The sequence below is a fragment of the Colias croceus genome, chromosome 17 (genome assembly GCF_905220415.1).
Source record: "Colias croceus chromosome 17, ilColCroc2.1".
NCBI classification, from domain to species: Eukaryota; Metazoa; Arthropoda; class Insecta; order Lepidoptera; family Pieridae; genus Colias; species Colias croceus.
In genome coordinates, this window is record NC_059553.1 from 2,195,098 (window position 1) to 2,207,608 (window position 12,511).

At 30.8% G+C, this 12,511-nt stretch overlaps 1 protein-coding gene across 1 annotated transcript; it reads right to left on the reverse strand.

Moving 5' to 3' along the window:
* Window positions 1–637: 637 nt before the first annotated feature.
* LOC123699130 (insulin-like growth factor-binding protein complex acid labile subunit) lies at window positions 638–4,085 on the reverse strand. Its single transcript, XM_045646007.1, has 2 exons — window positions 3,980–4,085; window positions 638–3,492 (listed from the first exon to the last, which is right to left on the reverse strand). The coding sequence occupies exons 1-2, from the start codon at window positions 3,999–4,001 to the stop codon at window positions 809–811; spliced, it is 2,706 nt and encodes a 901-aa protein (XP_045501963.1). The 5' UTR covers window positions 4,002–4,085; the 3' UTR covers window positions 638–808.
* Between the last annotated feature and the right edge of the window lie 8,426 nt (window positions 4,086–12,511).

Here is a 12,511-nt window from a genome sequence, read left to right on the forward strand (position 1 = left end):
CAAATAATTCATATTGGATGAGCAACGCCCATATATAGAGACCGTCCTTTAGCTCTAAACCTTTTCCTAAAAGGTTATAATTCATGCCCCACATCGTAGATGAAATAAAGTACACCCGGTCTTAAAAATATATTCTGAACCAAATTAAAACGGAATAAATGAATACTAATCAGTTGCTCTTTAATAAGAATATATAAATTCACAGTGTACATTATCATATTTTGAAAAAGACAGGGATTAATAAAAATAGCACAGTAACTATAAGGGATTTAATGTCATTAACAAACTTACAAATAACTGAAAAACAATCACTCTCAATGTCATAAAAATGTAACATTACAGTAATTTATTTTTAACCGACTTCAAAAAAAAAGGAGGAGGTTATCAATTCGGCCGGTATATTTTTTTTTTTTTTTTTAATGTATGTACACCGATTACTCCGAGGTTTCTGAACCGATTTACGTGATTCTTTTTTTGTTCGATGCGGTATGGTGTCGAATTGGTCCCATAAAAATTTTATTCGGATAGGCCCAGTAGTTTTTATTTTATGAGCATTTTTGTCTGTAGGTATTTGTAAATTTTGCAAGTGCAAGTTTGAAGTCGGTTGTTTTTAACGCAGTTATCACTTGTGTTGTTTGATGCATGGTATATTTTTTACAATGCAATGATTTATTTGGATTAGTCAAACAGGAAACTAGTACGAAAATTAAATTAAAATTTGACATAATCCTTATTTTTCAGTCTACAATATCAGCCCCTAATTTAAATTCATCATTCTTACAATTCTTTAAATTAATACCACAAACAACTAACTCAATAGATCACTTTGAAAATCTGAGCCACTTATATCCAGAGACTGTCGCATCTGCAATCTTGATTCACCAAACGATCGAGATGAAGTACGATGTTGTTTATAACAATATAATCCCACACCAGCACATACTAATAGAGTAAGTACTGAACACGAGATTAAAAGAGCAGTCGAAGATGAGTCAGATGAACTAACTATATCTGCTTTCGGCGCTGATTTAGATTCATTGTCAATATCGCCACATCGTATACCATGAACATTATCTTCATGGAATATTTTGTCAATTGATGTGACTTCCACCTGCCATATTGTTTTGTTTGCGTTTTTTATATGCCTCACTATCTCCTTACAGGCAATAGGATTTCCTCCTATACTGATTGATTTCAATTTAGGCGTTACAGAAATTAGCTGTTCCATATCTAGCTTACTGATATGGTTATAATCTAGTATTATTTTTCGCAATTCCGTACATTCGTGAAAAACGTGCTCGTCCAACTCAGTTATGTTATTTTTGGACAAATCAAGAAGTTCAGTCCTATGCAGTCCATTGAGACTTCCGTAACGAATGTTGCTTAAACTATTTGCCGACATGTTTAACAGTTTGAGAATTTTCAAATTTTTAAATATGCCCGGTGGCAAGGAGGAAATTTTATTATTGCTTACATCCAATGATTGTAAATAATCTAATTCCGAGAAAAAGATACTGTTGAATGAAGATATAGAATTATTACTGATATCTAAACTAATCAATTGTTTGAAATAACTGAGGTTTACTGAAGATATATCGTTGGATGATAATTTTAAATTGTACAAATCTGTTAAAGAATTTGTAAATTCATTATTGAAACTTTTTATCATATTATTCGACAAGTGTAGAGACTTTAGGTTGCGGTACGTTTGAATAATCGGCACTGATATATTAGAAATAAAGTTATTAGAAAGATCAAAATATAAAATATCGGATAAATTAACACTCGGAAGATATCTAAGTTTATTGTTATTCAAATAAACAGCTTTAAGAGACCACAAACTGTTACTCTTCACGTCGAAATTAGTTAAATTATTGTAAGATATGTCCAAGCTATATAAATTATTTGTTCCATTAAAATTATCAGGATCTATGTCACTTATTGCATTATGGGATATATTTATTCGTGTCACGACAGGCATTTGAACAAATGCTTGCTTTTCTATTTTAGTCAAATTAAAATTAGATATGTCCAAAAATCTTAGATATTGAGCAGGACTGAATGTGTCTTTCTTTACTGGTCCCTTCAATGAATTCCCAGAAATGTTTAAATATTGCAAATTCTTTAACGGAAGTGATGATGGCTCTATAAAAACAATGTTATTCATAGTAACGTCCAACCTTTTCAATATCACTTGCTTTGAAAATAGGCCACTGGCTAGAATAGTTAGTTTGTTATTGTTTAAAAACAAATCGGTTAAATTTTGCAATGAATATCGTAAGAAATCTATCTGGGATATATTGTTGTAAGATAGATCTAAAGTCAGTAATTTGTTGTTTATAGAAAAACTTGAATTGTCTATAGAATTGATTCTATTCACACTTAAATTTAAATGTAACAGAGACGTCATAGAAGAGAATGCATTTTCTTCCAAGCTCGTTATACTTTGGTTGTAAAAATTCAATTCTGTAACGTTTACCAAACCAGCAAAGGTAGATTTTGTAATTGAAATGCTTACATTATTACCTTTCAAATTAACATAGCTAAGATTAGTATGTTTGAATACATCATCTTGCATTTTTGTTATATTATTATTCTCGAAATTGAGATATTGCAATTTAACATTATTAAGGAACATGACGTTTTCCAAGTCAGATCTAATTTTATTATTACTCAAGTCCACTGAATTAAGATTAAGAGCTTGAGAGAAACAATTGGATTCTATACTTTCCAGACTATTGTAAGACATGTTAAATTTTATAAGTTTTTGTAATCTATTAAGTTCAAAACCATTGACTTTGATTATATTATTGTACGATAAATCCAAATACTCTAAAGACAATAAATTTATAAGTGACATAGATAACGTGGATATCTTATTAAATTGTAAATAGAGTATGGAAAGATTCCTCAAACTCGCAAATATATCATCACCTAAGACTTCAATTTCATTGTGATCTAAATATAGTTCTTTTAAATTGTTCATGTATTGGAAAGCCTCATTGGAAATGGTACGAATATTGTTATATGATAGATCAATGTCCCTCAGTTCAGTCTGTCTACTCTCGTATTGAATCAATGAGTACGGAAGTATATCTTCAATTGCGTTGTGTGATAGATTCAAGTGTTGTAAATTCACCAGGCTTTTGAACGTCAAATTCTTTACGTACTTCACATTGTTGTAAGACAGGTCCAATGACAGAGTCTTGGTGTAATACCTTAGGCATGATTCTTCTAAATATATCCATTTATTCCCGACCGCTTTTATTTCTCTCACTCTTGAGTCGAAGTTAGTGGATCCAAAGAAACCAGCTGTTAGACCGTTGATAAATGTATTTTGAATGATAAAAGTGACGTAGGGATCTTCACAAGAAGGATTTGGTGCGCTGCCGGCGTAGTTTTCACAAATAATTGTATATTTACAACCGATGTTAACTTCCAATTTACAGGTGTTCGTAGCGTGCAAAGTTTGAATGCAAAGTATGGTAACACCTGAAAAAACATTTTAAAACTCAATACTCTAAGAGTTAGTTTAAGACTTAGTCGATAATTAATAGTTATAATCTTATTATCGTTCTTTAGAAGCCTTTCTTCCATTCAATACAAAAAAACAAGTTGAAATTTATAACTTTTCTGTTAATTACTAAAGATATACATACTACATACCTATATCACACATTACCTATATACTTAACAGTAACATGACAAAAAGCCTACTATCTGAGAAAATTTATTCACATTGAAAAGAAAAGAATATAAAATATTCGTTAATTCGGTCACAAAAAATTTTATATATACTTAGTTTAAAAAAACGTACACAATAATATAAAATCGAATCTAAAAATCAAGTGAAAATGGGCGTTGATGACTTATCAAATCAAATTCAAATTCAAAACATTTATTTTCTCACAGTTTTTTATACATAATTTCATAATATAAGTTTTAAATCCCTAGTTAACCCTTACATTTTTTTACTTACCAAGTATATATTTTAATACCATTTTGTACACTGTTTTAAAACTATAAATACATACTGAATGTGACTACACTATCACAACTTACACCACCGTTCGCACTTTGCCTTCTGACACATAAAATAATTAATAATAACAGAGGTCCGTAACGAATAAATAAACCATTATAGAAGTTAACAATATTTGTTATTCATTTAATCTGCTTGAATAAATAACCGTATTGTTTGAATAAATAACATTAAAAGGGTTTTAATAGTTTAGAATAGCTTCTTTGTTTATAACCTAAATTAAAGCTAAAAAAGGGTGAAAATTTTTGAAAATAACATTTTGGTAATGAAGTGAAGCTATTTTTTTATTCGCCTCTATTCTAAAAAAGCAAATCTCATCAAAAATCGAACCAGCCGATCTTGTGTTATAGATGTAAATCGAATTAACTATATCACGGAACCCATAAAGCTTAGTGAAAAAGTATTAAAGCAATTCACGATGTTGGTAATTAAAATAATATTCGAAATAATATTTATGTAATATTTTGACTGGATATATTTTTTTATTTAACAATTATAATTTAAAATACACCATATTTTATCTCTTCATGTTGAATAGAGAAATTATTTAATTTACGAATATTGATTTGCATTTCGGTTTGAACGCTAATCTCAGGAACTACTGATCCGATTTGAAGAATTATTTCGGTGTTAGATAGCGCATTTATCAAGGTAGGCTATAGGCAATATTATATCAACACGCTAAGACCAACAGGAGCGGAGCAATGCGGGTGAAACCGCGCGGCACAGCTAGTTAAACAATAAAACATTAAATTCTCCTGATTTTTCTAAATAAAAAATAAAACTATTTAAATATTTTTTATAACGTCCTCTCTTATCACGTCTCTGTTCCGTATATTCTCCACAGGAAAGCACTATCTGGACTCTCGGAGCGATAATTTTGTAACGCATATTATATTATTAATATGCACAATGGTGAATGGACAAGGAAATAATTGACAATACTTTAAATAGCTTCACTATAATTTTGAAGGGTAAAATTACACGGCTTATTTTTTATTTTTTTTTTGTAAAAACCTCCTAATGATATTTAGTTCCAACTAAGTTACGCTACAATAATTCATACATATTCATACACACACATACACGAAAGATATTAAGAAAAATTGAAGTATTTTCGCACTGAAATTTCTAATATGTATTACAGAACATATGTGTGATGGGATGACTGTTTCCAAAACACGATTGGAAAAATTTTGTTCGATAAAAAAAAATCATGAATTTACCTCTAAAATATCATATAAATGCTAATTACAACCATATTTTACGATAATAATTCGTATAAAATCACAAATACACAGGTTTTATCTTCTCGATTTCGTGACTGTAGATTTAGAAAATACTAAATATTTTCATTCACTTTTTGATAAAAATGTGAATGGCGCTTACTGATTTTTAGTTTCGAGCACGTTGATTCCATACTAAACGCGGACCCCCTCACCCCTTACTCAGCCCCGAATAGCTGAATTTTCGCTGAAATAGACATTGAAATAGAAATGAAAAAATAAATCCTGCAATGTAAATGTACGAATAATAGACATTTTTACTCCACATAATTTCAAAACTCCGAAACGTCATAAAACTCACACAAACGTATTCAAAATCCACGCAAACTAGACCCAGAATAGTAGTTTCAGTTAAAACTCCGAATTTCACTTTGACCTACATGAATGGGTACTTACACTTTAGGGGACTTTTCAAATGTTCGATAGTACTGAAAAATTTAAAACTCCAAAGCTAAAACGGGGCTTAATCGAAGCGTTATGGATCGCCTATCGTTGTTTTCCTTTACAAGGTTCGTTAAGCGCCGTCTAGGGGGCGCTTAGCGCTTTTTTATGCCTCTAATAGAAAACAAATTAAAAAGGATTATCCTTTCGCGTATAGATTGATAAATTTAAATATTTTCGTGATAATTCTTCTGTTAAGCGAGGACGTGAAGTGAGACTTCATTTTTTGAAATGAAAGGTCAAGGTCGCGTCATGGCAATACCGTCACGTCATGGTAATACCGTCACATCATGGCAATACCGTCACGTCATGAAGTCAGCCGACGATTTTGGCAATGAGGTTTCACTTCTGACACGTATTTTTTTTACTAAATAATTGGCTTGATGTCTTTATAGCGAGCTAAAACAAAAAGATTACTTATTTTAAATCATGATTATGTTTTATTGAACTCTGAACAACAGGGAACGCAACCACGAGCTTACCAAGTATGTCTATACCACTAATAATTTCTATATTACATGCAAACTCATAAACAAAGTCACTTAGTTATTTTGAAAACTTTCAAATACTTTAACTTTGGATACTTTACGAAATGGTCGCATATTTTGCGTAGCGTAATGGCTCTAAAGGGAAGTTGTTTAATTCCAACAGGGCTGTATTTTGCCTGGTTTTGTGGGGCACTTTATTAGGGGCCCAATGGTCAAACAGGGACCCATAAACGAATAACGAACGTATCAATAAATTACTTTTTGCGATGAAGAGGTAAGGTGATGTTGTAAAGAGGTCAATGTATTATTACGTGGGGCGGATGTATTTTGAAAAGTCAGACACAAATATTATTGAAAGTCCCAAATAATCTTGTCTATGGCTGAACGAACATACTCATATCTGGATAGATAGTATGTGATGATAATTTGACACAATTTATTCTATGTATTAATTTTTTATCACAGCATTTTTATTTCATTTAGGGCCGATTTTTCAATCCTTGGTTAAAATTTATCCGTCCAATATAGTATTTCACAAACATTTTAAAATGTCTCCTGTAAACTGTCATATACGTTATTACATACTGAATACATTTTTGAAATGGTAATTTAATACGTTATTCGATGAATAAGTTTAAAGTTTAATCCATCGATTAAAAAATCAGCCCTTAGAAGGTCTCAAACTGAGAATGAGTATTATAACTTGACACGATAGCAAATATTTATTTGTTTAATAAGTTGGCGTTTTGTGCCGTATGCTCATTACATATTTGGTCATGTTTTGATTCTAAAAATATGGTATCATGAAGCATATAATATACGCGAGTATTATACATTAGACTTTAACGTTTAAAATCCGTTAGTCTTTGAATTCAAAATGTATGCTTGTACTCTCCTAAAATGAAAGAGGCTCTAGAGATAAGTACGTCCCTGTTTATACGCAGTAGAACAAAGATGTACTAAATTCACACTTAGGTACAGACATGGGGGCTATTAAACCGGCCCCTAAGATCTAAAGAAATTATCTTGGTAGTGAAATTAACTATAAGTTTAACTATATATTTGGGAAACATATTCAATTTCGTTTATAATGCTAATATTTTGTAATATTTGTTTTTGCATGAATATTTAAAATATTTTAATTGAGGGCGGGATTATACAAATTAAAAGTTCTCCTCTAAGTTCATTTCGTGAATTAAGATTAAGAGAAGATTTGAACGGATTTAAAATATGATTTCTTCTTTACATTAATTTAAATTATTTGAGAAGATTCTTATTAAAGTATAAAGAGTTTTTTCCTAAAGTACAATGTAAATAAAATAAAAGGTAATTTAGATGAGAGATAGATGTTTAAATAACTTTTTCTTAGACTTAGTATTTATCGTTGTTAGTAGAACATAAATCCATACTAATATTATAAATGCGAAAGTAACTCTGTCTGTCTGTCTGTTACTCAATCACGCCTAAACTACTGAACCAATTTGCATGAAATTTGGTATGGAGATATTTTCATACCCGAGAAAGGACATAGGCTACTTTTTATTGCGAAATATGTACCACGGGTGAAGCCGGGGCGGACCGCTAGTATTGTATATTTTGGACTTTGAACTTTTTATTTTTAAAATGTTTGTATGTTCTTCTGTCGTTTGCTTTATAATGACATAATGACTTTAAAAATCATTATTAGTTTAAAAATAATGTACTAAAATCATGAACATTAAACATTATGAATGCTTTATCGATAATTTTGAATAATTGGACAACAAATTGATTCGATAATTTATTATTATAAATAATACAATCTATACTAATGTTATAAAGCTGAAGAGTTTGTTTGATTGAACGTGCTAATCTGAGGAACTAATGGTCCGATTTGAAAAATTCTTTCGGTGTTAGATAGCTCATTCATCGAGGACGTAGGCTATATATCATCACACATGATCACACTAAGACCGACAGTAGCGGAGCCATGCGGGTGAAACCGCGGAGCGCAGCTAGTAATTCATATTTTCATTATAACGACACCAAAATGTTCACACTTTAAAACATCCATCCCACAAATAAATTGTTTGAATACGCCCGCAAACTAAAACGAAAACATAAAAAATCAATATGGCAGCGCGATAACAGTTATTGAGAATCGGCGTTTGCTTTTATCACCCACATCGGCCGCTACGGACCAATAAAAAGTGTGCCCAAAAACTCTGAATTACTCCGACGATTGTGTTACACAGATACGCCATTTTGTTTCGTTTTCCCGCGCTTTTTTTTTTGTCATTTATTTTAAAATTTTACGATTTTTGATAGAAGTGTACGTAACATGATGATCGGTGGACCCTGTGGGTGGACCAATAAAAAGTGTGCCCAAAGCTCTGAATTTATTATTCTAACAGAAAGCCATTATGCCGCGTGTTCCCGCGCTTTCTGATCCATTTTCCCGGGCTTTTTTGTATTATTTAATAATTACTTATAGAAAGTTTGGCCATTTTTTTATTAAGATGTTTAAAATATAGTAATATGACTATTCGTGGATGTTTTTTTTAATTCGTCTATGTATGTTGATTTTATTTATCAACAAACTCCTTCAAGAAACTTGGAATAACCCAAAGTCCAAAATGCCCTTAATTTATAATTATAAATCTTACAGACATAATACTTAGGAAATTATGTCAAAGGACATTAATATTTAAAGTTTAGTATAACTCAACTTAAACTTTACACGATGAATTGTAGCGAATGTGAATTTACTCAATTTCTTGTACAAATAATCAATTCTTATTATTTCTGCGGTGAAACACAAAGATTCTCATGTGGGGAAACAAAACAAAAGGCTTTGGAATGTACGAAAATATTAGGATCTATATTATTTTGTGCTTAAAACTGTTTGTATCAAATCACAGGAAAGGTTTCATTTATCGTTAACAATGAAAATTTTATGTTTACGAATTTTATGCATTTGTACTTTGTTAAAAGCTCGATTAAGAATTATTTTAGTGTTTATTGAAGATAAAGGAACTGGTAAATAACGAGTTAAAACGCTAACTATATAGTAACTTGTGTATATATTTAAATAATAATTAGACTAATCAACTTTCTGTTTAATATTTGCACACCCAATCAATGGGTAGAATGTGTTAGCCACATAATATTGTAATTTAAAGATCTATAATTTTTATTACATTCTTGCAAATAAATATAATTTGAATGTTGAATTTGAATTTTTAATGTACCTATGTATGTCCTATGTTATGTATATGTTCGTAAACAAAGTCGCTTTCTCTATCCCTATTTCCCTATGTCCCTTTGTATGCTTAAATCTTTAAAACTACGCAACGGATTTTGATGCGGTTTTTTTAATAGATAGAGTGATTCAAGAGGAAGGTTTTAGTATATAATTTATTAGGTTTTAGACAAAGCCGCGGGTGGTAAGCTAGTGAGATTATAAAAATGTCATACATAAAATGTTACAAAAACATTAAAAAGCGCTTCAATAGCTAGAACCTTTACGGCATATCGTTTAAAAACAAGTTGTCCCACCATGTTTATACATAACATCATAACAAAAGATACACGATGTGTCAGTCACATGGCTAAATATATCAAAATGAAGCGACTCAAGAACTTTTCATTGAAGTCACGTTCCTCGTCAGTAAGTGTACTTTCCAAGAGATAAGATACCGACGTCGCCGTATAAAGTTACTGTACAAACATATCTTATCGTTCATTAAAATTGCGTCGAGTTTCAATTAATTCTTTGTAATGGGTCTTCTGTTTCTTCAGAGACAGGAAATTGAAGGGAGAGTTGTTAGCGGGTTTTAACCACGTATTTATTTTGTCTTTTTGAAAAAATTTTTGCACGCCATTTACAATGGCAGTATAATAATATGTGATATAAATATAGCATATAAATAACTTTGTATGACCATATACGTGCATATAAACAGATTTGATTTGATTTGATTTGTCGTTATAATATAGGTAGTAATGATGACAATGTTTCATACCTATATAATATTTAATTGGCTTACCGCCCGCGGCTTCGCCCGCTTTGTCTAAAACCGAATAAATTATATACTAAAACCATCCTCTTGAATCACTCTATCTATTACAAAAAACCGCATCAAAATCCGTTGCGCAGTTTTAAAGATACAAAGGGACATGGGGACAGAAAAAGCGACTTTGTTACTTATACAATGTAGTGATGAAGAGAACCTTTTTTTGTAGAGCTGTTTAAACTTTATAGTCTGTTTCTTTAATCGATTTAACTTGAAGAACAATATACATGTATATATTTTGTGGTATAATAGCTTAAAGAATAATTTATTCAAATTTTAATGCCATCAAACCCATAATATTAAACCCATCAGGTTGCCTGGTAGAGATTGCTGCTCAGCATTAAGGCCGCCTCTGGTACAAACTATGCCTTTCTTTTGTATTTTAATGTTATTTTGTCCTAATTTTTGATTGTGCAATAAAGTGTTAAAAATAAATAAATAAATGTTGCAAAAATGTATGGCACTTCTTGAAGTGATCTTTGATCTCTTTAGATCTATGTAATATATTATTTATAATTACTAGTAAAATTAAACTAAGCTTATTTAATTTAACTTTTTTTTTACATTTCCCAAATATTTTACAAAAGGTAGGCGTCGTAGTCGTGCTATATGAATAAATTAACGTCAGTGTTTAAAATAATTACGCTATTTGATAAATGATAGTTCAGTGACATAATTAATACAAATAGTTTTACTAATAACCGTGTCTAATACAGTCATCTACTAGTCATACGGACTTTTGACCTTTCTTGTTAAAACGCAGATATAATATGCTAGATATGACTAACATAATATAGAGCCTTTTAAAACAGACATTCATATTTTGTACTATAGAAGTTTATTTTATGATTCAAAGTTAAAACTTACCTCATAGAACGTAATTCATCTTCTAATCCATACTAATATTATAAATGCGAAAGTAACTCTGTCTGTCTGTCTGTTACTCAAGCACGCCTAAACTATTGAACCAATTTGCATGAAATTTGGTATGGAGATATTTTGATACCCGAGAAAGGACATAGGCTACCTTTTATTGCGAAATATGTACCACGGATGAAGCCGGGGCGGACCACTAGTTTCAAAATAAAAGGAAATAATGTTACGTGGTAGATAATTAATTGACCTTTCTTGTTAAAACGCAGATATAATATACTAGCGGTCCGCCCCGGCTTCGCCCGTGGTACATATTAACGTTTTCTCTACATAAGAACCATCCTCGTACTTCAAGGAATATAATAAAAAAAGAATTATCGAAATCGGTTCAGCCGTTCTCGAGTTATGGAATTACAACGAAAAGTGGCATTGATTTTTATATATTAGAGACTAGATATTACTAACATAATACAGAGCCTTTTAAAAAAGACATTATATTTTGTACTATAGATGTTTATTATATGATTAAATAAAAGTAGAACATAATTCTTCTTCTAATTTCAAAACAAAAGGAAATAATGTTACGTGGATGATAATGTTATTTAACAGTTAACACTTAGAAATTTAGGTACATCGTAAAGCTCTAGTAAATCATGGTATAAAGAAAAAGCGAAACAAAGCGCCATTTTTGCGTATCACTTACCTTTTTTTTAAGCTATTGCATAGCTTCTATCGCGAGTCTTGAACGCGGGGACCGAATCGAGAAATTCCGTAACGAAAAACCTCACGCTCCCCACTCCGACGGGCACGGAGGTGTGGCTTGAAGGCATAGCATGCAATTATAGCTTTACCGCGCAGTCTCCGAATGCCACACGTCTTTTTTTTTTTTAAGTGGGGAAATCTTGCACTTACCCTGAATGTTTGCGATATCTAGTACATTATATTTCTAAGTTCCTAAACTTCTAACCTTGATATTTTTCAATAATAAATTTGTTTTAGAGCATGTTAGCTTAGGACCTGTAATTTAGAATTGTTGGTTTAACATTTACCTTTATTTGTTCAGTATTTTATTATAAAATTAGTCAGGTATGTATGTAACAACATAATAATATGTATACATAGTTAATTATTTATCGAGAAAGTAATGGTTAAAATAATTATTTTTAAACTAATAAATTTTCAGAACTAAACCAAACTTAAATAAGATCACATGGCAGGCACGAGCTTTAAAATAAAAAAAATAAAAAAAATTATGAAAATCGGTTCCCCGATAAAATGCAAAAAACAGAACTTTCCTCTTTTAAATTTCAATTGAGAAGCATAGTA

What these genes read in the sequence shown, in the direction of transcription:
- LOC123699130 (XM_045646007.1), bottom strand. Translation starts at nt 4,001, where the DNA reads ATGGTATTAAAATATATACTTG. An exon ending in GGTATTAAAATATATACTTG is followed by an intron (nt 3,493 to 3,979) that starts GTAAGTAAAAAA and finishes ATGTTTTTTCAG; the next exon opens with GTGTTACCATACTTTGCATT.